Here is a 27,831-nt window from a genome sequence, read left to right on the forward strand (position 1 = left end):
TAAAATAGAAGGCACTGCTCTCATAGCAGCCCCTGTAAAGTAGTAGACATTAACATTAGCGCTGCTCTGAAAAGTAAGTCAAAAGGATTTATTGTGTGCTTGTATTTTGTTTTTTGTTTTTTCCTTTTTAAATAACTTTTATCTGTCTTGTTTACAAAACACCATTCATATTAAGGACTACCCTGATGATTTCCAGAAATATCAAGTGTCCAGAAACGTGAAAGAACACCACAGCTGTCAAATTCTTCCTTCACTGTGAGTTATACAGACTTTACCTTGACTAATTATGAAAATATTTTCATAGGAAATTTATTAAACTTTAGGCTGTCCACATGGTAGAGAAGAAGGCCTTGGGTTCCCATCACTCTGAATTCCTGCACTGCCACAGTTCAGTGGTCTGCCCCTTCAAACAGGTGAAACTGATTCCCATTTCCTTCCCCACCCTCAGCCAATGAAAGTAAGGGTAACTTTATTTTCATTTTACATTACAAGATGACGTGGGGGCAAATAAGTTTTTCAGTTCACTCAAACATCAGCTCGTACAAATCCTGAGGTAGACAAGATAGGTTTGTTCTCCTGAAAAGGTCAAAACTAAATTAACTACTCAAGACAATCAAATAAGAATGGTAAAAAATATTATTACAGCTGAGTAGAGATGAATACAGGAATCTAAATTTAACATGGTAAGTTTACTTAGCCTGCTCTCAGAACCTGATCTATTAGTGAAGGTTACTCTTTTTTATCATGGCAGTATCTTTAACAGGTTATACCTTCCAAAACGACACCAAGAACAAGTAAACAGAAGCAATAGAAGATAAGGGATGGCAGCGAACATTGGAAGGAAAAAGATGGAGTGTTAGAGGCATTTGGTAATGAAGCCATTCAGATGCCTCATAAGAGTTACTGAAAAATTATTGAAAATAAAATATTCTCTACATCCAGGAAACAGAGACCCAGAAAACTCAGCTGTAAATACCAGAACTGTCCATTGTACAATAAAGAACAGTTTTTGTGAAGTCCAACAGTCTGTTTTTTTGAGAAACCTGTTATTTTATATGCTTCCTTCAGAAGCGCATAATGAAGCAATGCTTATTTTTTAATTGGACAGAAATATTGTTTACAACAGACTTTATCTGTTTACCTGCCTGTGTATTCATCTCTCTTCCCATGGAACATCAAAGGGAAAGCTCTTTGTGACAACTTGAATTTTTTGGAGTATTATGTGCCTTAGAATATGAGCTGTTAACATGGCTTCTTTTTCAAACAGTAACAAAAAGCAGCTGTCTGTTTTGTTGGTAACCATCTATATTCTTGGTAATCATCAGAAAAAAAAAAATATATATATATCATTATGAAAAAATAGGTAATACTTCTAGATGAAAATAGTACCAGAAAAGATCACTTAAAAATTCTGATGCCAAAACCAGAAAAAGTCTGTTGAAAAGAGAACCTATAGTTTCTCAAGAGTTTATGATGCTCAACATATTGGCTATGACATATCTTAGAAATTATGTTACTGTAATCTTTCCACTGCTGAACGATTAGAAGATTTTTGTTGTACTTGCAGACATCACAAAATTAAAGGAGCTAATATTTTAGTCCAAATCACCAAAATCTACTATTACTTTTTATTTCTCTGTTTATAAATTAGCAATACTCATATATTGTGAGGATGATGCTTGCTAAACATTATGTTTGTGTTCCTCTGCGTTTTCTGCTTTAAAGCCATTTAAGGAATGTATTTGTGCAATACAGCAATTAAAAGAACACAAAAAACTGTGACTTGACTCTTGTATTATAGAATAAAATCAATATCAATAATATATGAGATACTTTTCTACTATCGAGTTCGTAGCAAAATGAAACAACAGCAACAAAAAAAATCCAAGCCACAGATAGAAGACAGAGCAAAGTAAAAGTGAATAATCTGGCTAAGGATGAAGCTGTGTACAACAATATATTAAAGCACTAAGTTAATTTTAGTTACTTTTTTAATAGGAAAACTGAGATGTTTATTTGCTAGTTTCTGTGTCAAGTGTGCAGCACGAGCATCCATTAATGAGATGATGTTCAACAAGACCAAGTGCCAGGTCCTGAATTTTGGTCATAAGAACCCCAGACAATGCTACAGCTTGGGGCAAAGTGGCTGGAAGAGAGTGTGTGGAAGAAATGGACCTGGGGGTGTTGGTTGACAGTCATCTGAACACAAGCCAGCAGTGTGCCCAGACAACCAAGAAGGCCAGTGGCAACCTGGCTTGTATCAGAAATAGCATTCCCAGCAGGAGCAGGGAAGTGATCATCCCTCTGTACTCAGCACTGGTGAGGCGACACCCTGAATACTGTGTTCAATCTTGGGCCCCTCGCTACAAGAAAGACATCAAGGCCATGGAGCATGTCCAGATGTGCAATGAAGCTGTGAGGGGTCTGGAGCACAAGTCATATGAGGAGAGGCTGAGTGAACTGGGATTGTTTAGTCTAGAGAAGAATTTAGCTCAGGCATAACCTTAGCGCTCTCTTCAACTACCTGACAGGAAGTTGTGGTGAGGTGGAGCACAGCCTCTTCTCCCACCAACTAGCATTAGGGCTAGAGGGAAAGGCCTCACATTGTGCCAGGGGAGACTCAGGTTGGACTTTAAGAAAAATTTCTTCACCAAAAGAGTGGTCAGGTGCTGGAACAGGCTGCCCAGGGAGGTGGTTGAGTCACCATTCCTGGAGATGTTGAAGAAATGTTAGATGTTGTACTACGGGACATGGTTTAGTGAAGAAATATTGGTGGTAGGTGGATGGTTGGACTGCATGATCATGGAGGTCTTTTCCAATCTTGTTGATTCTGTGATTCTATTTCTAGCACAACATCAGCACTTCAAGGTGAAGCACACTCAGTAAAAATACATATAACTCCTCCTGTTAAGAATTGTGGATTGTTTTCTATACCTAATGAAAAAGAATGTAAACTCACCAGAGTACAGAAGATGCATTGGCATTGTGCTATTGTTGTCATCTGCTCCACAGGATATTCACCAAGGCAGAGCTTGCAGGACACTAATGGGTCAAGTACCAAGTCCCAGGTAGGCCTATATCTTGCTGTAGTCATTGCAGAGCAGTCTGAAAAACAGAGCAAAAATCAAGATACTCCTTCACTTCCTTACACTGATACACTGCAGTCTTTTGCTATTGCAAATCCCACTGTCAGCTTCTGCCTGCTACATATTTGGAAACAATATAAATAGCAATGGTGAGTTGGGCAGTGTCAGCACTTGGAGTAAATATGTATCCCCTGACTGACAAGGCATGCAAGCAAAAGGAAAAAGCCATGGGATGCACTGACAAAACTCAAGAGCAATCACAGCACATCCTTAGGACGTGGACTTGAATCTGACATTAAACACAATCTCATTCCTAATTCTTGTCATTTTCCACAGGAGTTATTAGCTTACTTTGACCTACATTGATTATCCATTACTTAAAACACATTTCTTAACATCTCCCTGCTCAAGCTACACAAGCAATATTTGCAGTATCTCTTCGATGAGCCAAACAGCCATTATGTCCCTTTTCCAACCTGATGGTACTGCAGCTCACAGCACCAGATATTTTTGTTCCTAAGAGCATGACAGATTGATCAGTTTGCTAAGCTAATTTTAGAAAAAAACAATGGATATTCCGAGCATTCTCAGCATTTCTAAGCCTGCTTTTTTCTCTCAACCCTTGCTCTATGCTGAAAGTATAGCTTTGCTGCAGCAGCAAACAACTGGGACAAATAAGATGACAAAAAATGTGCTATAAAAGGATTCTATAATACTTAAATATCATCCTCAAGACAGCGAAAGGATAGGACTATGTAGAGCATCTTTGTCCTAGGTTTCAGGGTCCAGATGGAGAGCTGTCAAATGACTAAGGAGAAAGAAAACAATCTCACACATACCAAATGCATTATCACAAAGAGGGAAGATAATTTACAAGTTACACATATGGGGAAGAAAAAGCAAACAAAAACCACGCTCCTTCAAATCAGCTAGGGTAACTTATGCAGCATATCCAATCTTAATGTCATATTTACTACTATTATTTTGTCATGGTGATACTGACCGTCCAGAAGTGGGAAATTCACATCTCAGGACTGCTGAGAAGTCCACTTTATATCACCACCCCATTTCCCCAAATAGCTGTTTCCTTACTTTTCCCCACATAGGAGTATACAATTCCCCAACTGTGATCACAGATTTTATTCTTTTTCCCCTATTGACACTTGCATGAATTTCAGTATCTAAAATCTAATATCTACAAATTTCCTAAGACAAACAGGACCACGATAAACAAAAACTTTCTGCCTTTTGCTGAGATTTAGATATTAAAGCAAAAGATGGTATTTTGCCCCCAGACAAATCACATGGAGAGTTCAAAGCAGTGTTTGTTAAGTCTGAACCTTTGATACTCAGTTCATTGTGGACATGACTCCACCAAGGGCTCTAAACTCTTTGAAACAAAGTGAAGACTATACATTAGTTTGCCATTCGGACTAACCCGCTGGAAGAAGCCCTTTAAAAGGTACATCAAGGGGAAAAAAACAAAACAAAGCAAACACAAACAAACAAACAGACCCTTGTCCCTTGTCATATTTCATTCTAATACAGCCATCAGGAAGGAAAGATTAAACAATCCCAGTTCCAAGGATGCTCAGGATCACTTGCTCTGAAGACCCTTACACAAATTCCACAGTCGCAAAGGAAACGTTAAAAAAGCCCTGCAGAACAGCACATGGATAATAGCTCCAAGACACAAAATAAGAATAGCTGGGCTGTCTTTTCTGAGACTTTAACATGAAAGTCCAAGACTGTCATACAAATCAGAGTCTAAGATTTTAGAGGCTATTAGACTACCGTCAGCTCCCACTTCTTTTTGCATTTAGCTCAAAATAGCAGCAAAAATTTTCTTCCCAGCTCTGGTGTATCTGACATTTGCAGCTAGAATTATGAAATATTTGAGAAGCAATGATCAAATACTATTCAATCTGCTTTCTATCAGCTTCAGTGTCCTTTGCTCATCCTGCCCAGTTTATTGCACATCTGCTGCTTATGGCAACAAGGAGATTAAAAGTGAAGAAAAAAATATGTTATGGGTGTACTTGCATATGTCAGGCAGACAAAAGTTCTAGCAAGCTTTCTTTAGAGCAAAGATGTAAAATTTGACCCAATTCAGACTAAAAGATCACCAAATACACCAATGCGATGAAATCCAGACTAAAATAAGTCCGTCAATATGTATAGGGGAAAATATTAACCTTTCAGCTCCAAGTCTTACCCACGTTCTCTTGGACTTTTAACAGAGGTTTATTGGTATCACTGTGATAATTCTTTTTTTTTTTTTTTTTTTTTTTTTTTTTTTTTTTTTTCAAAACAATTGCAATAACTCAATGTGAAATATTTCTCTTCTTTTGTCTTCTCTGGCAAAGAGTGAAGTAAAGCAAAACTTCCTCCAAGCTAGAATCCTGAAGGCCAACAGAAATGGGTTGCTCGATAAGAGTTGACATCTAATCTGTGACTTGAACTCAACCACAGTGATAACAGAAAGCAAAATCTGACCATAGTGCCAAATAGCAGTAGACCACAGTCTGCTTCTTGCTCACCATTATTGTCAAGCAGCTGCTGCTGAAACAGGAATACATGAAGCAGAGGCCAATTACCTCCCTTTGATCATAGGGGCAAAAAAAAAAGTGCTTATCTCATCCCCAAGCCACTTACAAGAGCAACTGCTCCATGTTGTCATAAAAAACAAACAAATAAAACTGTTTCAAGCTACCAAATTAGTCTAATTAGTTTTTTGTATGTCACTTTTATAATAGCGTGCAAAAGGCAAAAGATGGCATCATAATAATATTCACCTTTGACATAAGCCTACTGCAGCCTAATATGCACGTACATTCATTACAACCTCAGTTATTTGCTAAATCCATGTTACAGTAGTCTTTTAATTATGACTTACAATCATTTGCAACAGGGAAAAAAAGAAAAACAACAAAGAACTATTGTCACTGATGTCACTAAAGCAAGGAACATGGAGTCTGCCACTTGACACTGGAAATCATACATGGAAAGCTACCACGTTCAAGTGGAGTACTTCTGCTGGCCATCCCTGTTAAGAAACACATGAGAAATGAGGCTTTCCAAAGCAAGAGACTGAGTCTTGCTTCACCATCATCTGGCACCAATAATGATCCCAACAGCACTACAAATTCACAGAAGAGATGACAACTTTCAGTCAAAATTTGAGAATGTTCCATACCCAGGACCTTTATCTCTTCAGATTGTATTCTCACGAGTTTTTTAGTGATGTGCTTCAAGAAGAGTGTAAAGCAACAGCAAGAAGAAAAGTAAAATAAAATGTAGAGGAACAAACCAGTGATAAATAAATACAGGAGCATTCCTGAAGTGAAGAACATCAGTTACATCTCCAGACAGTAGAAATTTTTGAGTATCTGCTAGTAGGCCCTTGAAAATATAGATAGCAAAGGTATAGCTACAGCTCAGTCCAACTCCTAAACAAATTTTACCCCAATTAATGCTTAGGTCACTACATATCGAGACTGGATTACCAAACTCAACACACGTATTTCAGAGATCCTGGCAACAAATGAACAAAGTTGGACTTATTAGACCTAGAAAAACAGCAGACAGCCTTCAGTTCAGACTCCAAACTCCATATTTGCCCTCATCTACATATTTCTGCAGAATACAACCATATACAGTAAAACTGAATCAGTAAAGATATGGTAATGCAGCACATTTTCTAGGACAGAATCCTAAAAAGATGTAAATAGAAACCACAAGAAATAGCTGATATAGTTTTTTTGTTTAGAGATTTCTTTTTCATAAAGAATCAGCAACCTGATTAATGACTATTTAATTCTGCAGCCATGTGCAGGCCCACAGAAAAGGGGAACTACTGCAGAAAGACGAGGAAATGACAGAAATCTTGCTGCTGGAATAATACTGTTAATACATTTCAAACATGATTGTCATGCATTCTGTCAGATAAGCATGGAGGGGAAGTGATCAGTTTGTTATTTCTGCACAAAAAAACAATGATGATAAATGGGATTCCTGACCTCAGATTTTGGCTTACCTACACAGACTACGTTGTTAAGTATGAACAAAAGGAAGATTTGATCTCTGATAAGCTAAGAGTTGAACAATTCCTTCTCTCTGAACTTCTGAACAGTGAAATAGAAATAATGTAAAAACTCCTGTGAAAGCAAAGATCATATAGCTTTTACTTTGATGCAAGTCATTTGAGAACTTATAAAGCGATACGAATTTTTATTGCACTTTTAAGTCAGTTTTTCATGACGCTGTAGAGTTAAGCTGCAATTGCATCAAGTTAATGCTTCATGAGTACATAACCAGCTAGGTGAGAAAAAAGTAAAGAGAAAATACAGTTGAATAAGTGGTCATATGCTGCATGCTTTAATTAGTGGATCATTTGCACCAAGTATGACTCAAAATACAGCTTCCAACAGGATTTCAGTTTCAGCTCTAGATTGGGGATAGGTTTAATTTCTAAACTAAAACAGTTAGTCATGTACTTTCAAAGTCACATGCCTCAAAGTTTCATCTTAATGTCTAACTGTGTTTACTGGTAGGATGAAAGCCAGCAATTTTACAAGTCAAAGGAAAAGATTCAAAGATTTAAAATTGGTTCTTATTTCTGTTGCCCTTCTTTGTCAAAGTAATTTCAGTTAGCATAACCCAGGCTATATTTTTCTCCTAGAAGGAATCAAACACACCTGCTATAGTACAGTTTCTCCAAATATTTTACTTCATTGGAAGAAAAAAAAAAAAAAAAAAAAGCATGTTTCTGAAGTGGAGTCATATGCAGAAAGGCTATTACATGGCACGTTGGTTGCTATACCTGTAAGGTGAATATTTTGGCTTTGAGAACTAAACTAAACTACTCCGAGATTCCCTAAGCAGCCAGAGATGTAGCTCACTGAACTTAAAGGTCTTCAAATTCTCTCCAAGAGAACAGTGACTTTTTCAACACTGATTGTTGATGGCTTAGGGTATTCTATAGGGCCTCACAACTTGCCTTGTTTTTCCCCTGACAGAGTTTGAACCTGATGTAATTTTCTCTGTGCCTAGACTTACTGATGGATCATCAGTAGGACTACACAGCTTGAGAAACATGGAGAAAGCATACATGACACAATTGGCCAATTAGTAAATATTCTTGTTAATGCTATCTGTTTTGGTTATGTATCATACCGTGGCTTTCTGATAAGGCCATTTAAAAGCCCCTACACTAAACAAACTAATGAATAAATTTACCCACTAGATGGATTTTTTTGATTGTAAGAGCTGTCAAACAGACTTAATGACTCTCCCTTATCAATCCCAGTTAGTTACAGGCATCTACAACTGCATTAACTGCTTCTGCACCTTCACCTTCATGAACTACTTGAGATGAGCACAGGAGTCATTCTCTCATCTAGTTGTCAGTCAAACTAACACACAAAAGACTGGACTTACATAGACGTTTGGAGATAACTGCCTTCCCGAGGTTTGTAGCCTACCTTCCCTCTTAAATCATGCCCAATATTTACTTAATTCTTAATGTTCACTCTTAAATCTGATCCACAGTCAACTAAGCAAGTCCAGTGGATATCAGTTGTCCTTCAAATGATATACTACAACATAACTTTTCATCTCATAAGGGCATAGCAAATCTTGCCAATGCACAATATACTGTGAAATCTTGACCTGACCTCCACTCTTCTATTGAAGAGTTGACCCTCAACATCAAGCTTACAATCTCTATTCTCATCTTCAAGTGATGCTGTGGCTTGGGCCTGGAATAGATAAAGACAATATAAAAGTTGGAAGCTATGTCAGCAGCTTCACTCTTCTGGCTAGTAAAGCATATCACAGTATCACAGTATCGTGCGAGTTGGAAGGAACCTTAGAGATCATCGAGTCCAACTCCCGGGATTTGAGCCCTCTGTGTAGCAGAGCAGTACTTCTACCACTTGCACCACGTGCACATATGAGAAATGGGCTCCTGAGTGGAGATGGAATTGAACTTTTCAGTGATCCAGATTCACCCCATGAATAGCCAGTGTTTGTTTGCCTTATCTTCTTGGCATACATAGACAAATAGGTTTGTACATAACTATGTTTTATGTACATGCATACTATAAGGTATACATGAAATATAAAATACAGGTTTCAGACAGGGCAATGGCCAAGAAAAACTGAACAGTACCATTGAACAATAGCATCAAGAGTGCAAAAATGTACTGAACTGCTTCAAAGACACATGATTGAGTTAGGGGAAGTTTACAAAAGTCTGCTGAACAGGTTGGCTGATAGGATTTCTTCCCTCACACACACTTTTCTTACTAATTAGATATCATGTTAGAAGGCATAAAAACTTTAACAACTTGGCTTGATTACAACAAAGACCATGAAAAATTTTAAAGTATTAGAAACATAAAATGGACAACTTGTAGATCTGTTCATGCATATAAGGTGTTGCCTATCAAATGAATGGATAGGTGTAGAGGAAGAGATATTACAGAAACAAAGAAAACAATTTTTAAAAAGCTTTAACTGCTAAAGACACTCCTCTTCTGTCTAAAGAATAGATAACCTGTAAGTTGAGATGCGGAAGTGCCTCAGAGTGCAAGATCCTATCATCTGTACTGAAAAAATGCAGCCTCTGTGCAACGTGACAGAGCCAAAGAAATTTCTGACCTTCCTGTGTTTGTCGCCAGCTCTAGTGCCACTGTGGCTTCCGGAAACACTGCCAAGCAGCAGCAACCTGAAATAAACTGGGAGTGGCAGTTATTCAAGCCCCGTAGGCCTGTATAAAACAATTTAAAGGAAGAATAAAAATCATTTGATTATGTATGAAATAAATTGTGGTGAGTGAAAAAAAAGAGCAGGAAGATTCAAAGGTATGGGGAAAGATCTGCTGTTCCACCCTGAGCAGGAAAATCTGTCTCTCCTACAAGAGGAAAAGCCAGGATAATGTAAGCAAAGGTACATCACCTGGACCTGAAGTGGGCAGATATGCAGCACATTCTGCTCTGGAGAAGATGGGCCTGCCCACCTCACCTGTTTGCCATAAGAGTCATGAACCCATTCGGCCCTCATTAAGAAAGCCCATGAATTCTCAGCTGTCTCCTAATGCCTCTCTACTGCATTGAGCCACTGGCTTGGAATAACAGAGGCAAGAACAAGTTAAAAATCTGTAACTGTTGTGGCAACAACAAAGTTCATGTCAAAATGGGGAAGACCAGGGGTTAAACCATTAACAGTTGAAATGTTTAAGCTATTTGAGTATTTGAGAGACAGGAAAATCAGCTGCACACAGAAAATAGGAAACAAAGGTTTCCCCCTTATGAAGAACGACACTTCACATTGTTGTTCTTCCCAAATTTATACAAACCAGAACTAAGATTACACAGATGAGACAGTAGCCTGTCTGAGATCAAACAGACTGAAACAATTCATCAGCATCCTGACCAAAAGAACAATAGTTCAGGGAAAAAAATAAACCAACAACAACAAAAAATAAAACCGGCTTGCTTCTCCACTTACAATTTGCTAAAACAAAAGCAGTATAATTGTTCTTAAAAGGAACTGTGATATGAATAAGCATTTCAGCAGATGCTGGCAACAGCCAGGAGACATTTAGAGTGAAAGAGCTACATCCTGTTGACTTGGATTTGTTTATCAGAAGATGAAATCAGAAACAATTAGACTAGTTTCCTGACTGAACGTCTTCAGATTTTGTTTCTACTGAAAGAAAGCAGATGGTTACATAGTATTTAGATTTCCAGAGCATTGTCCATCTTGTAGCTGCCACCTTTATTAAAATAATTCAAGCTCAAAATTGTAAATACACAACAGGATGCACAGCCAGCACTCATCAGCCAAGGAAGGCAGCAAAGCACACAGTTAAGACCTGATCAGTATTAACATAGTAAAGTGAAAATATTCAGTGCTTTCTGGCTATCTAAGCTCCCATTACAATTAGAGGCTGAAGGTGCCTACTTCTAGCCGTGCTGGCTGAGTTTGGCAGTGCTGCTGGCTACCCTGACTACAGCTCCACTAGCTGTCAGTAGCCCATAGACACCTGCATTTCAAATACCTTAAATCTTATACCACTTATCACTAACTGGCAGTGAAAAGTCACTCATGCCTGAATTATTTCCTAGCTTGTGAAGTTATAACAAGTTTCAGACAGTTCCACTGCTCTCTAGGGTAACATATCATTTTATTATTTTCCAGAAACTCATAAACCACCCCAGTCAAAAACAACTGCTTCTCTTTGTCTTCCCTCCCACCCCTAATATTTTCCCATTTTGATTTTTCCTCCTCCCTCAGCTCTTTTCCTCTCCACCCTTTTTCTCACTTCCTCCTATTCTTTCCACCTCTCTGCTTACAAGAAACTGATGAATTAATGCTCCCTTTGAGCTGTCTCCACAATAACAATAAATCAGCAAGGAGCAGTTTGAAACTTTAACATACCACAAGAATTTTCTTCACCACAGTTGATTCCCTTAGAAAAGTAACAGCTATGTTTACACAAAGCCCAAATAATACCAAGCTCAAGCTCTGTGGCTTTTTCCACTGTTGGTGGGGGGGATGGAAGGGAAAGGAAGAGAAAAGTCTTGGGATCTTAAAGCTAGAAACCACATTTAAAGCTGTGTGAAATTATTGAGAATGTGAATCTGAGCAAGGGGAGTGGAGCGCTAGCTCTGACTGAGACACTCAGAGACTGGCTGAGCAACTCCCTTATTTCTACCAAAAGAAATGAACCACTGCAAAAGAGCTATTATTATCTTCTATTTTAACAGTGAAATGGGTTTTATCAACAGCTCATACCCCAGCTGTTAAGATATACAGATGGATATCCCCATACACGCTGCAACTGTCTCATAAAGCAGGTAAGCCTGTAGCTGAAAATTGCCTCCAGAGCAGGATGAGGTCAGGTTAGCTTACTACAACTATCTTTGTTCTTCTGACTTGATAACCAAGTTCCAAACATATACTTATGAGACAGCATTTTCACAGCTTCCAGCACTGACAGCAAGTTCCCAGTCTTGTCTTTCAGCTCTGACCCTCAGAGACTAGCACAAAGTTTCCCTATGTTGTGAAGAATTCAGAAGACCCAATAGAGCACACGGAGTCAATGGGATGATTAGGAAAATTCAGTCTAAGACACTCACTCAGTTGTTGTTATCAGAGGAGGTAGGACTTCTAAAATAGATTGTCTACATAATTTACTTTTCACTGACTAAACAGGAAATTTTAGAGGTCTTTAAAGGAAGATTATGTTTGTTTAATATCAGGTACCTCAGCCAATAATAAGCAACAGGGAAAAACACCAAATCTTCTGGAGGAATTCCACCTCCTGACACCTAGCAGTACGAGCTGTGCAACTGAACTGAATTATAGATCAGTAAGACGGGTTGTTTGTTTTTTTTTTCCTTTATTTTTCCCCTCTAAATCTGAGAAATTCTCAGCACATCCTGTCAATGGGATCTATCCTGATCAACAGTACTACCTACTCAACATTTCTCTCCATAGCAGTAGACCAAAAAATAGTTAACAGTCAAACACAATGGAGAACTCCTGTATCTCTCACCAAATAATTCATCCTTAAATAGCATCTGATGCCTCCAGTGATAAGAATAATCCACCTTGTAAAAGTATTTCTTCTTACACCTACCCTCTGAGCGTGGTGGTTTCACCCTGGCGGGCAGCTAAATTTCACCAAGCCATTCTCTCCCATCCTCCCAATCCCCTAAAGGAACAGTGGGAGGAAAATATGATGAAAAAGGGCTCAAAGGTTAAGATAAGGTCAGGGAGATCAGTTGCCAGTTACCATCATAGGCAGAACAGACTCATCATAGGAAGATTAATGTAATTTATTGCTTATTACTTGCAGATTAGAGCAGTCAAAACTAAAAGTAAACTAAAAAATCTTGAGATCATTAAAGATTCTCTATTTTCTCTGTTTCTATTGTCTGCCTTTAAGCAGTGTTACAAAATTTAGTAGTATAATTGTCTATGGTAGAATCTCAGAGAACAAATTGTTGTGTGGATACATTGTTTGTTCCCAAGCTTCATTTTGCATATTACAGAATTACATCTTTCAATTACATTTCTCCAAATCAGATCCCAAAGTGACATTCAAACAGAACATGTCTGGACACAGATCTCTCACCCACACTGGGCAGCACAGCTAGGGAATCTATAACAAAATAAGGATCTGTTTATAACACTGATTCAGGGCAGATCTTTAAAACTGGTCTAGGCTCCTACTTTCTAAATGATGGTCAAGTCACATAGCACAAGATGTGAAAGACCTTCAAGGAATGCAATCAAGATAAAGCTCCTACAATCACTTGAACCACTATGATTACATTCACACAAGGATGGTCCAGAGGTTAGAACATTACTTGAGTTTACTTGAGAGCAAGAAACTACTGACAGTCTCTTCTGCCACAAGCTTACAACATAACTCAGCAGTTCAGTTTACTCATGCCTCTGGCAGACATGAGCGCTGGTGGTACCTACCGCATCACATAGGCCAGTGGGTTGGAAGAGAAACTATGCATAATGCAACTGCAATAGCACAGGCAGAAAGACAGAAACCTGTTAAATGAAGTAGCAGCATACTGGGACAATTAAAAAGATAAGGGGCAAAAAAAAAAAAAAAAAGAAAGAGCACAGGCTCACCACAGCAAAAGTCACAGAATCACAGAATCGTAGGGGTTGGAAGGGACCTCCAGAGATCATCGAGTCCAACGCCCCTGCCAAAGCAAGTTCCCTACACCAGGTCTTGAATATCTACAGAGACGGAGACTCCATAGCCCCCCAGGCAGCCTGTTCCAGTGCTCCGTCACCCTCACCATAAAGAAGTTCTTGCACACATTTGTGTGGAACTTCCTATGCTCTAATTTCTGGCTGTTTCCCCCTGTTCTGTCTCAACACACTGCTGAAAAGAATCTGGTCTCTCCACTTTGCCCGCACACCTTAGATATTTATAGACCTGGATCAGATCCCTGGAAATGCTGTACTCAAGGCTCCTCAAGCTAAAGTTTTCTAAATAAAAAACAATGACGAGTTACAAATCTTTGGTTTAGAGAGTGAGTGCAGAGGAACACTATTACACTTTTCTCCATGCTGCTCTGTAAATCTGAGCACAGCTCTTAAAAATCAATAGGTGTTGGGCTTTAATCGTTTCTAGTTCCCATGTAGCTTTCTCTTCTTACCTCAGTGGTTAATCATAGTAGGTTAAGATGCCTTTGGAGCTTGAAGTATAGTTTTTGTTTCCTCGTCTATAATAAAACTTTAACAACAAAAGCTACAGGGTGATCTACATTTCTAAATGGCTCTCACTGCCAACTAGTTAATTTAGTAAGGACGTTAAGAAACTGATAGGACTTTGCTTTCTTTGTGCAGGAGACCTGAATATACTAAACTTTTCCCCAAATTAACATACACACTGTAGAAGGTACTTCCAACCTAAATCATTCTGTCATGCTCAGTTCAGATGTGTTAAATGTTATCACATCCTGTACATTCATAAGAGCAGCACTGGGCAGTGGCTCTGAGCATGGTACACACATCCTGCTTCGTCTATGATTCCTCCAGGTTCTCCAGTTCTGGAAAGACAGTGAACTGGAAAGAGTCCAGAAGAGGGCCACAGCGGTAACTGGGCCTTGGAGTATCTCCTGTATGAGGAAAGGCCGAGAGCCATGGGACTGTTCAGCCTGGAGAAGAGATGACTGAGGGGGAAATCTTATCAATGTGTCAATGGTTTACAGGCTGGTTCTGTCCGGTTCCATGACGAGCAGGGTGGTGGGATTTCACAAAATCTGCACCTCCAGAAAAAGGAAACAGGGGACTCCAAAATAATTAAAAATAGCAGCAACGATCTGAGGAGAAACAAACTAATTTACTAAATATGGTATTGGAATGCAAGATAACACACTATAATGCAATATAATTAGAATTGAAGCAAATAAATCAAATATAACGAGAGGGTATCTGAAAGCTGTAGGCCTTACAGTAATACTGAAGTGGTGGACAGGCAGCAGCGAGGAGAGGTGAAGGAGAAGAGAGACGAAGAGAAAAACCCAATGAGAAGACCTTGCCAGGAGTTCTATCTCCTATCTGACCGCAAAGCTCCCCTAGGAAATGTAGTTCTTCTCTTCTGGTCAGGTGACCAGAACTGGAGTATTTACACTTTAACTCCCAGTGCACTACATGATGTTATGATGTGGAATACCAGTAACCAAAAATCATCAAGCCATGACACAATGCTTATAAATATTTAATAGACAGAAGTCAAGTGGATGGGCCAGGCTATTTTTGGTTGTGCCCATCGACAGGACAAAGGACAATGGGCACAAACTGGAACTCTGGAAGTTCCATCTGAAAGTGAGAAACAACTTCTTTGAGTGTGTCAGAACTGCCCAGAAAGGTTGCAGACTCTCCTTCTCACCTGGATGCTTTCCTGTGTGACTGACCTGCTGTAGGGAACCTGCTTTATGAGGGGGTTGGACTCTATCTCCAAAGATGCCTTCCAACCCCTATGATTTGCTGACTGTGCAACAAGAGTACCAAAATGCTACCCTCACTAGACTTTCTTATAGACTGCAGTACTTGTTCACCTACTTGTAGAGTACACGCTGGGCACAAGGATAGAAAATGTATTTATTCTTAGCAGAGAGACATAGCATGCAGCATAAAGCAGGGGAAATTTGATAGGATTTATTCTGGCAAGGAGGGAAAAACATTTCTAGTGCACTTTACATTTGTGCTCATCATTCTAGGGGCTTATAAAGAAAAGCTTTAAGAACAACCAGTCAGATGAATAGCTTTCTTATATGAGTTTTGATGTTTTTTAAAGGAACTTAATATTAAAAACATTTTCATTTTACTTCCTAAAGAAAGAAACAAAATGAAGAAACAACATTTATATTTAAAGCAATGATATCCACAAAAATGTATTCCCTAAGCTATTTTATAAAGTGAGCTCCTCTTATATATCCAAAAAAGCAATTAATGATCAGAAAGGTCATGAGAGTTTGTCATGTGTAATAAATATCTATGAAGCAGCTCCTCAGAGGCATTCCCCTCCTGGCATGAAACACTCACCTCAAGTCTCACACCTTGAACCTAAGTCATATCTGATAAAATCTGGTTTAGAAGCTCTGCAGATAGTCAGAGAGTAGCTCTGCGTAGTGCGTGCTGGAGTGGAGCACAGGTTTCAGAAGCTAAGTCATAGTAATAAAGTTATGCTCAACCAATGAATATCCTTGATATGAAATTTAATGCCTCAAAAAACATGAGTATCTGAATTTAGTGTTCAACCATTTTCTCTAGACCCATTTGAGTGTCAGAAAAGATGTCTGAAACAGAATATGTGCAGTTTTGACTGCTTTGGCACCTTTCCTTTTGTATGCAGCACTAAAAATAAATAAATAAATAAATAAATAAATAAATAAATAAAAATAAAAATAAATCATATCAACCATTTAATATTTTAATGCTAAAAATAAAGTAAAACAAACAAACAAACAACAACAAAAAAAAAAGCTTAGGAAAACAAAATTTCACTGGAAAGAAAAATTATTATTAAGAAGACTGAATTAAAAAATGGTAAAGACATTCTACACTTTCCAGATGCCACATGTTGAACTTGGAAAGAATCCTACTATCTAAAATGCTCAGCTCATGCTTTCCCAAACCAAACAAGAAAAAAACCCACAGAAGCCTTTTTTGTTGTTGTTGTTTTTTTTTGTTTTTGTTTTTTTTTAAAGCTTCTGGGAAGATCACAGATGAGGTCGTTTACTACAGTTCAAACCAAGTTACATGGTACTTGCACAGACATGTGCCACCCACCCAGCTCAAGACATAATGTCCTATTTTAAGAAAACCCACTGTATTAAAAATGAATCTTTTTTTGTAAGTTCCGTAATTGTTGCTTTTCCCTATTTTACTTTAATGGTGTTTTATGTTAAGGAGATGGCGAAAGAGCAGCTTCATTGGTCTGACATACCAGTTTTAAAATAGAAATGGAGAGGAATTGGTCCAGAGGTTCTAAACCAAACAACATGAGTGGCAACCCACTGTTTAAAATTAGCTCTTGTGGTTTGTTTTCAGATATTCCTAGTAGCAAATTCAATCTGACTGCTCTCTCTCGGTTGACTTTATTGTACCTAGCAATCTAGGAGACCAGTAATAGAAATTTCATTTAAAATATAGCTATTAATGTTCCTAAAGATAGCCTATTGTATGAGTAAGCTTTGTCACAGGCTCTAGATTTCCCACACACACACATCACCGTCGCCCTTGTGGAGGACAATAAGTGCTTGGCTAGGAGTTAAAATCTCTACGTGCTTTTAGGATTAAATAGTTGGTCAATATTAAAACTAGACAGGAAGGAAAAAAACAAAACAAAACTGCTACAGGGAGGGAACGGAACACTGAAATGTCTTAGAATTTCTATTTTAAGATTAATGAAAAGAACCCCCTCTGAGGAATAACCACCACACCAGATCTGTACCACCTTTATTTCCTGAAATCCCTGGTTAACCTTCAGTAACAACTAATACAGTATTTTGCCCCAATCAATTGGGGTACTCTGCCCTTTTGATTCTTTCCATCAGGAAACCGATTAAAAAGATTCAACAGCAGAGTAATGCTACTTCAAAAGTACATAGGAGATAGAAACAGAGCAGAGGGCTGTTGCTTCTCCAAAAGAAGCAGAACAAGCTTTTCTCTAAGTAGAGGGGGAACATAAGGACAGCACGTCTTACAGCAATGAGCAAAACGGGAGTAAGAGAATCACAGCTCAAAGAAAGGTGCTTGAAGGGCTTCACAATTCATTTAGGCCAGGGGCAGACCATTGTAGGAAGATACCACAGTGCAAGAAAAGATGGGAAATCCAGTGATTCTTTCATCCATACTAAACGCTACTATGAAAGAACAGGTAGCTGTTGTTACTACAACAGCCATAAGCCAAGGCAGTGCTACATAAGCTTTAAACACCTGAAGCCTAATAGGTGAAGTCATGTACTCACATTAACCGTGTGTTTGAGAACATGACCGACAAAGCAACTAGGTCAGTAACTGATTAATCCCAGGCACGTTTGTAATCTAATCTGTGCTTTAAAATAACAACAGAAAACCCAAACCCTGTTAGCAAAGGCCTACAGAAGACAGTAATGATTAGAGGACGTGCAGACCAGGAAGAGGCATCCAAATACAAGATATTAAGACACTTAAATCATAAGCTGACCACACGTGGCTTCTGAATGGTAGTTACCAAATGAATGAAAATAACTAGCCATTTATAAAGTGTTTCATAAAAACAGGAGAGTAAACAATGGCATTAGAGCTAGAATGCAAGCTATGGGGAAGAGAATTCTTCCCCCACTCACTGGTCACAGCACTTTGTCACTAAGTGGCCAACTGGACATCATTCAAACCTATGAACAGAAGTTACCTGAGCTTGGTTGATGAAGACTGCTCTAGTACCTGCTTGCAACCTGAAGTAACCAAGAGGCCGGGGATACTGGGACACCAGCAGTTGTTAGCAGATGGAAAAAGCAGGCAAAGTTGTATGTAGCACATAAAGGAATATAATTATCCTGCGTCACAGACAGTTTGTACTCTCTCCCGCATTCTCCACTAACTCTCAAAATTAAATGTTTTTATTCTGGAGAGACTGACTTTGTGTTTTGGTTCAAGAAAGCGTGGTCGAAAAGTGGGTGTTGTGCTTGGAACAGCAAGTGGTGAGGTTTGAGAGGGCTCCAAGTTCCTGGAGAAGTGCGTTCCACAACCCCTGGGACAGCTTCTGCTATTGCAGCACTCAGCTTGCTTCTGCAACAGACTCAGCCACCAACCTGCCTCTTCCTCAGATCTGAGCTCTAGCCTTTATGGTAGCAGCACTTCAAAATTATGACAGACACAAGAAGAGCTACTGAATAACAGGAAAGTTATTTGGCAAGCTGTAAATTGGCCTTCTACCTTAGTAGCAAAGGAAAGGACAATATGAAACTCACATAAATTCCCTGAGATGCAGCTTTTCCTCTTCAGCAGCTTTGTTCCCACTGGCAGTTCTTATCTGTACAGCTGTTTCAACTGAACGTAATAATTTCATAGGGAAATGAAACTGAAAAGGAGACATGCAAAAAGCAAACCAGAGCTGAACACAGAAGGAAGAGCTCAGAATCAAGCTTTTCAGGGTGGGATGAAGATTCAGTAACACCAATTTGAGAATTTACATGGAGAGAACTTTTGAACTGATTTTACTTGGAAGGACATTGGAAAAATACAGGAGAATGAAAAACTGGTAACATAAAATTAGAGGATCCAGAGCAATCCCTGAATCTAGGAAGGTGCAAGAAAGTTTCTCAAGCACATCTTCAGGATGAAAAAAGTGGAAGTTTTGTTTGGGAAAGCTCAGGAACTGACTTTGACATGCAACAACAAGACCCTTCTGCATGGAACCATCCATTTCTACAAGGACTGGTCTGCAATAATTGTTTAATGCCTTTCTTTGAAGGTCAAAATATACAACAGCAAACAAATGCCTTAAATTATGCCTATTTGTCCACTTTGCACATTGCCAGTACATTCCAGCACATTTAAGTGCTGGAATCTTACTGCATTCTCTATTTTGTGTCTGTAGAGGTCAGCGTCCCCTACTCCCTTTTCACTCACTGCACAGGGGAAAAAACTGGGCTATGCCCCAGTTCGCCAACTCTTCAAATCCATTCTTTACAGAGAAGCAGCCAGTTTCACATAGCCTGGAACAATCTATTCAGAGAGCTCATTTCACATACACACAACATCTGTTCAAAAAGCAAACGTTTGCAGCCAGATTTCAGTTCTACAAAACACAAAAGGGGAGAAAAAACCCGTCCCATTTAGTTCTCAGCATATGGTACTACCTCCAAAACAGCTTATTCAATCTGCACCTTCTATAAATCAAGACTAAGATCTCAAAAGATCACAACAACAACAGAGAGGGGAAAAATCTTCCAATATTTGAAATAAAAGCCCAGAGATGTAACCTACAGCTGAGGATTTCAATCAAATGCCAAGTTTGTCTGGAATAATTGCAACACACTAAGAACTTATTTTATTTTTAATTCAAGACTGAAAATTCCTGGCCTGGTTAGGACCATTCTTTGTCACTTTGCACAAACCACAGCAGTGCACATATAAACAACAGAGCAAACAAGGAACACAGATGGCTCTAAAATGAGCTGATATAAGATACTTTATAAAATTTTGTTTTCCAAAAAGAAAAAAAAAGAAAAACGAAAAAAAGAAAAAAGAAAAAAATCATTGTCCACTTTCACCACTTCCAAATCTTTCTTTGCTATCAGAGAGGAGATTTCCTGTGGACTAAAGTCAATAGGTTTACTTTCACATCTTATTTTAGGAACTATAATTAAACAAACTTTACCTAGTGGCTGTTGCCACAGACTGTGTTTGTCACCTCTGCAGCACAGTTCTTTCTTCCTTTCACATGCTGATAAAAACAAACCCAACACCCCTAAGCATTTTATATTCACATCTTCACTAACTTTCATTTCACCTCTCAAAATTTCCAAGCTGAACTCAGCAGCAGTCAAACACAGAGCTTGCCTACAAAATGTAACAGAATAATAATAATAATGAAATGATGTATGTGTCACTGGAGCTGGATCATCCACACTGCACACTCATCCCTGAACTGTGGCACACCAACTCAGTTACAGGGATCTCAGCTGCCACCGGGCTTACAGACAGCAAATTAGAATACATTAACTTTGCTATGACATCTGATGCAAAGCCAAGACACTGTGATCTGAAGCAAAGCCAAGACACTTTCACAACAAAATGGAACATCAGAACTATTTAGAAGTTATTAACAAGAAGACAAACAACTCCATAAGAAATCTCTACAATCTCAAACCAATGCTAGATTATTAGGGAAGTTTGCCTTTTCCTGGCAAACTCTGATTTTTCACTCTGATTTTCACAATTAGTTCCTTTTCTCTCAGCTAATGAGCAGGAATAAGCTATAGAGCTACATCTATGAAAGCATCTCTAAAGAAGAGATGCAAAAGCTTTTCCCAAGATACTTAGAGAAGAAAAATCAATACTTAGAGCAGCTCAGCAAGTTCTGTCGATGTGTTTACTATTATACTAAGGAAGCAGCAGGTTTTTGCCTGATAGACAAGGATAATCACAGTGCAGAACTCTTCTGCTTTGTATTAATAGCCTGAATTATGTATGGTATGTTCTTGTTCGTCACACAAATACCTCATGATCATCTGTATGCCACAAATATTTTCCAATACAGACTTCTGCCAGAATATGCACCATTCCAGTAATCCTTCATAGCCATTCCAGGGTGTGCAGGAACTGAAAAGATTCAAAATCAAGTCACACTTCAGCTACGGAAGAGCACAGTGAGGCTGAGCTGTTTAGGCTTGTCACAGAAGCCCAGAAGAGACTGATAAGAGTACAGGGTTGCTTCACAATGGGTGACTACTATGCATAAAGAGATAGGACTCTCCTGGAAGAAGGATGGAGATCTGATCCTGGTAAAGAAACCTGGGGATGCCTGGCTTATTTGTTTGACACATGGGGATCAAGAGGAGAAATAGTCACTCCCTGTATGCAGATGACACAGGGTAACACATCACAAGTATGAAATGAGTTATCTAAGCTAGAGAGATGCCATTGATTGCCAGGACAAACAAGCATAAGCTTGTTATTATATATTTATTATAGAAACTTGAAGAAATATGTTCTAGAGTAATAGACATGAACCAGAAGTTTCTACTGCATCTTCCCAAAATAAGTATGGGGAGCATAAATAATGATTACTTGTGAGATGAAAGTTTATGAAAGGAGAAGTTACACAATCCACAGTTCAAACTGCAAGGGACACAAGAAATCATTTCTGGTTCTTCACGTTACAGTTTTAAACCAACTGCTTAAAATAATAATAAGCAATGAAGAGTTGTTTAATATCATTTTTTAAAGGAAGAGGTACTGAAGATGCTGAGATGCTCTGGTTTAAAATAAATTGTTTCTATTTCTTTCCATTTCTGTTTTCCTGCTAGTAAAAAAAGAGTGTGACAAAATACTTTTTTTCAGTTGGTATGAAAAAAGTGAGCAGGAAAGAAAATGCTATGTGAAAAATATTTCAACAAACTTTACAGTTAAGCAGTACTTCCTCACACTAAGACATGTCACTCAAGTTAAGCATGCAGCTTTTTGTATAAAAATTCAATACATAAACTCAAGCCAATGAGGAAATGGTTATGCTTTTTTTCACACTGGGTTCTTCTTGTGCTTAGAAAAAGTCACGCAAGAACATTGTTACAGTTTGAACACTAAGCCAAGAATATCAGTTTGAAAGGGAAGGAGAAAAAAAATCTGCTAGTCTGTACATATACGAGTTTACAATACAAAAGATGCATGCAAGCAAAAGTGGCATTGCTCACAAAAATGGAAAACACTGAATAGCTAATTATAAGCTTGGGCAAATGAAAAGTCTGAAATTTACATTAATTTCCACATATGGCAACCTATGAGGGTACACATAATGCAGCACTTCCAGTCCTAGTGATATTTACATGATCTTTTCTAAACCACAAGCAGAATAAGAATGGAGACGGTTTCATTACTTAAAGAGAATTTTTACTACCTTCTAGAAGGCAAGATTAGCACTTGTGCTACATTTTTGTTTTCTTTGTTGGAAATGCATTTGCTATGACATGAGTACATATAGATCTATAGCCAACTCAAGAAAGAAATTACTTCTTTTGTTACTGTATTTCCTTATTTGGATTATTACTGCTGGTTAAAACTGAAAGCATAGTATTGTGGAACACCAAGCTACTAAATCAAGGAATGTATTTGAAAGCAAAGCAGGCTCTCATATAAAGTTTGATGAAAATAAAAACCTGATCAGCCTATTTAAGACAGTACAATAAGACTGTGCTTTGAAGACAGTTATAGAACTAAATCAAAACAACTCCCTGTGCCCTGTGCTTCTCTAGGAAGTTAACTGGAATGCAGATTTTTGCTTTTTTCCTACATTTAATTGGTAAATAAACCAGCTTTTTTCATCGTAGAGCTCCATAATTAAAAACAAACTTTAACAAATTCCCTCCTCTGTAGCAGTTCGGGCTATGTGGTTTTGATTTTTATGGGAGAACACAGCAACAGTTCCAGAGCCTCCTTAAAGCCCTTCTCTCAGGGGCTTTCTTTCTAGCTCCTGTTGGCATAAGAGTCCTATGAAAGAGTGTCTGCATTGGAAACTGCATCTGCGTGTGCCCAGGCCAAGTGCTGCCAAGACAGTCAATGCAAGCGCCTACCACAACAAGCTCTCCTTTGTCAGTCACAGGGATCCCATGAGACAGCACCAACCAGTCTAGGAATTTGGCTCGATGCAGAGGTAGACAAGCCTGAAAAACAAAAATAAGGGTCAGACTTTATTTAGATTGACTGTATGAAACCGGAACTCACCACTCTGTTCCATCAATGAGCTTTGAAAAGTGTGTGGTGGCACAAGTGGTCTTACTGAAGACAAAAATTCACCTCTCAACTCTTTTTTTGGCTCAAGGAGCATGTGGGATGGGATAAGTCTTCCTAAAGTGACATGATAGAGATTTTGTAATGCAATATATTTATGCCTGAAGAGGAAAAATATATTTCATAATGTCTCACATAGATGCAGTCCTCATGGTCAGAGCTTCACAAAAGTATACTCTGAAGGATCACAGGCTGCATACAGCAATAGATTCGGGGACTTCTTGTGTGCAAGAACTACACTGAATTAAGGCAGCTTTCCACACACTTAACAAAGCACTCCTAGAAACTGTACCAGGACAACGTACACACAAAATCACATGCAAAGCCCACCACTTTGAGCAAAGCTAGTCTGTAGGCAGAGCATTTTAATAAATATGATAAAATGCCAGGGAAGAGGAGGAATTCAGAATACAGCAGTTGGCAGGAGTGCTGCTTTCATTCCAAGGCATTTCCCATTTTCCAGTTTATCCAAGTGTTACTTCTGAGAAAGAAACCACCACCTCAGCTCCTTTACAGTGAATACTCAGAAAACCTATGTCCTCAAATGGAGCAAGTAGATTTTAAACATGAAAGCAATCTTTTATTACTTTGTTCATTTTCTTTAACGCAGTTTTGGAATTAGTTTATAGCCACACAGACAAGATTCTGGTCTTCCTTAATTTCATAATCTTGAGTTTTATCAAAGTAACATTTTAAAACAGCTGCACATTTCAAGGCATGGTTTAACCTTTAGAAGTTTTGAAAACGAGTATTTAATTTCTGCAACATTCTCAGCTTCCTCACTGATTTCCACTTAGAAAGAAAGAAAAGAATAAAAGAAAGAATGGCAAGCTTCAGCAACTAAAAGAGTGACCAGACAGCTCAGGGAACTTTTATTTGCACAAGCTTTTATCCACAGACATGTATGCACATGCACTATAACATCTTAGAGCTATCCAACATGCTGTTCATCCAACTGTTGTCCCCAAAAAGAGGTTCCCTCCTCCTTTCTTGCACATTCTCCTCACTTTTTAACCTTTTCCTCCTACTTGCTTCATTGCCTCAAATTCTGCTTGAAAATTAGGAAATAGGACCAACTATGGTTATTGCCCTCTTCCCACATTCTCTTGATGCTTTAGGGAAGAAATGACAATCAAAATCTATTTTCATTATGGTACATCTGCTAATTAAAAAAAAGTAGCTTCCTTGAGCTGAAGGTCAGAGGGAGCATTGCGTGTATTAGCTGGTTGGCCTGAATTCCAGAGATTACCTATGTCCCATCTAGTCTGAACGCTAGACAGGCTACAAACACTGCCCAAGCACATGGTCTGCCTTGATCTGGACAACTCAAGAGATCCACTGTTTTCTCCAGTGGTGGAGAAAGCAATTTACTGGTTTGAAGAACTACAACCAGTCAGCTTTGTTTGTGGGGCTACTTAGCTTTAGTCAGTGACTGTAGTTGCATGTCTCTCCTAAATGGGAATGGAAATTTCAGTTCTCCTCTCCAGAATTTTCTTGAAGACACATAGCTACTAGGTTAAGCTCTGCAGAGAGACAAAACTCATATCATATCCCCTTCCACACAAGGCTTTCCCAGGAGGCTCTCCCTTCATTAGGCAGCATCCTGACAGCCACCCTGCCTGCAGGCTGATCATTAGAGGCAAGGTGAACCTGGCCATCTAAATCATGCAGAAAGAACATGCAAAAGCCACACAAAATGCAGTTTTTCCTCATTAGATGACCAAATTGCTTACTCAGGTACTCAAGATCTTCTACCTCTCCTTAGGTTTCAACCAAAAACTTTGATAAGTATTCTGAGAGGACCTACAGAATTATCATCTTCTCTGCATGACACCTTGCCCTTGTGAATTAAATGACAAAAATGTGTTCCAACAGAAACAACAAAGCCCTCTGTAATTTAAATCATCTTCTCAGTCAGTTTTCTCTTGATTATTTTTCCCCAGTGTTTCAAGAGCCAGAAGCCTGCTTCTGACCTGCCCATGACATTGCTCTGCTAGCAATGGAGGACAGTACATCTCACAGAGGTGGAAATGACACAGCAACCAATCTGACACGTTCTAAACATTTGTCTTTGGATGACTGTAGGTCTGCCCTAAAATTAGCTGAACAAGGACGCAATAAAAACAATGCATGGGCAAGTAAATAAATAAAAGCTGCTCATAACTCACCCTTTCCACATTAAATCACTACCAAGAATTGTTTCAGCACTAATAATTCTTGTGGCTTTTTTTTTTTTGATACCTCCTACAAGTTTTCAAAAGACCTTTTAAAGATGGGAAAAATAAAACCAGATGCAGGATTTACATATTAAACTATCATTAATGCTTTGCAAGGAGAAGAATCTTTCTTTTACAAATCCCAGCCAACGATAATTTAATTCTTGTCCCTCTCCAATCCTTCCAGCTATGCACTGGTATGCTAAATGAAGTTCTACATGCAATATGCTTGCAGAGCTCTTGCATTCCAGGATGCTGTTTCCCATGCTACGGATGTCCAGAAAATTACTACATACTTATACTTGGTTTCCCTCATTAAAAATAAGTCATTGTTGTGACTGCTTAGTTATCTATAAAATATGATAAAGACAGAGTAATAATCAGTGTAATTAGCTTTTTAACAAACAAACAAATTAATAAATAAATAGAGATGGTGTCTGGTCTATGCCCAGTCCTTCTGAAGCATTCTCATTGCTGGTTTATTTCCCACAGACCTCCACTTGTTAATATTTCTGCTGCTCCATTCACCCAGTGTGTTTTTGCTGACATGTTGTAATGCCTCTCCTAACAAGTAAGCTCCATTGTACAAAGCCACAAGCTGACAGGCAGAATTAGGAAACCTGCATCAGGCTCAGTACAGGACCAGTGACAGATGAGGAAAGAAAGGCTATGGGATCTGCTCTGTATTTATGTGACAGCCCGCAGTTCATCTGCTTTTGTGTCAGCCAGGAGGCACAAATGGCCGTGAAACTCATCTCCCTCAGCTCCATTCTGTCAGAACTGATGATGCAGCTCATGGCCCAGCAGCCACAGGGTCCAAGGACAAACGCCTCAGGACAGGAAGGGAAAAAAAAAAGGATGAAATTTGACAGCTTATGTGCACAATTTCAGCTTCGGATTCTCACTTTTGCTTACTGTAGGGACAACGTGTGATTATGCAAAAATATAAAACCCTCACTGGCATCCTTCAACACTGTCAGGAGATGGCATTTGTGCAGTCCTACGCTGTCACCATGACAGAGAAAGGCAAGAATCACAGGGTGATGGTGAGATTCCCTCCACAGCAATCACTCCCCAGGGCAGTAAAGGAGGCAGGGACACAGAGCCTGGGGCAAAGAGAAATTCTGCTGTGCATGATGTTCACATGCCACGCCAACGCCAAGTCCTGTGATCCCTGAGCTAACGAGGTTACATCTTGAAAGATTTAAACTGAATGCAACCACACTATTTAGCAGAGGAAAAATGCAGACCTCTTTGGGTAAAGCTCTGGGCTGTTTGGTGTCAGCTAACTCTGCTGTTCTTCAAGTCAAGAATGGTGAAATCCCCATGGACCTCTAAGACCAACCACCCATGTGCTCCAGTTCTTCCATTTGGTTTTACCAGATATATAACTCACATCATTCTCTCTTGGCAAGCACAGTACAGACTACCACAGCTGAACAGTTATTCACCTAGCTGATTTGTGACATTAAGATGCATTCTTATTAGATCCCATGTGGGAAGCTCTATGGAAGCCATGTGATTTCATGAAGGCAGAAAGGCTCAAAATACAGTGAGAGAAGATGCTTTAATAAAATCCACTCACACCAATACATCAGATACAGAGTGTTGAAAATTGGGCAATGTATTTCTAACACGGCAAGCCAGACAATTAAATTACGAGGTCTGCTTTGAAGCTGACAGCTATTACTGCTCAACTAACTCCAGGATGCACTTGCAAAAGAATCTTCATCATTTCAGATTTGTAACAAGGGGTGGTCTTCTCTTGGATTTAACTACCAGGTTTATTATAGTAGTGCAACAGAAATCCACACACAATTAAGCCTTTGTGAGAAGATGACTCCCCCTGCACACCTGCTCATTAAAAAGCTGGAATGGAAAATGTCTTCTCTATATTTATTTTTCCCTCCAGTGAAGAACAAACAAGCAAAAGCTACTGCTAACATAATGAAATCAGCATTGCATATTTATTTTACTGCAGGAGGTTT

The 27,831-nt window shown here is 38.8% G+C and overlaps 1 protein-coding gene across 5 annotated transcripts in view; it reads right to left on the reverse strand.

The window, feature by feature from the left end:
- RNF144A (ring finger protein 144A) overlaps positions 1 to 27,831 on the reverse strand; it is a 62,167-nt gene that overhangs the window by 23,673 nt on the left and 10,663 nt on the right. For 3 of the 5 annotated variants that reach the window (XM_072332656.1, XM_072332657.1, XM_072332659.1), the window contains 2 exons: positions 23,411 to 23,500; positions 2,960 to 3,105 (listed from right to left, as the gene is read on the reverse strand). In XM_072332656.1, coding sequence (XP_072188757.1) covers positions 2,960 to 3,094 — 135 coding nt within the window. In that variant the 5' untranslated portion in view covers positions 3,095 to 3,105; positions 23,411 to 23,500. Of the gene's footprint in view, positions 1 to 2,959; positions 3,106 to 23,410; positions 23,501 to 26,143; positions 26,194 to 27,831 lie in introns of all 5 variants that reach the window. The other 2 variants (XM_072332658.1, XM_072332660.1) reach the window with 2 other exon arrangements.

The sequence above is a fragment of the Excalfactoria chinensis genome, chromosome 3 (assembly GCF_039878825.1).
Source record: "Excalfactoria chinensis isolate bCotChi1 chromosome 3, bCotChi1.hap2, whole genome shotgun sequence".
Lineage (NCBI taxonomy): Eukaryota > Metazoa > Chordata > Aves > Galliformes > Phasianidae > Excalfactoria > Excalfactoria chinensis.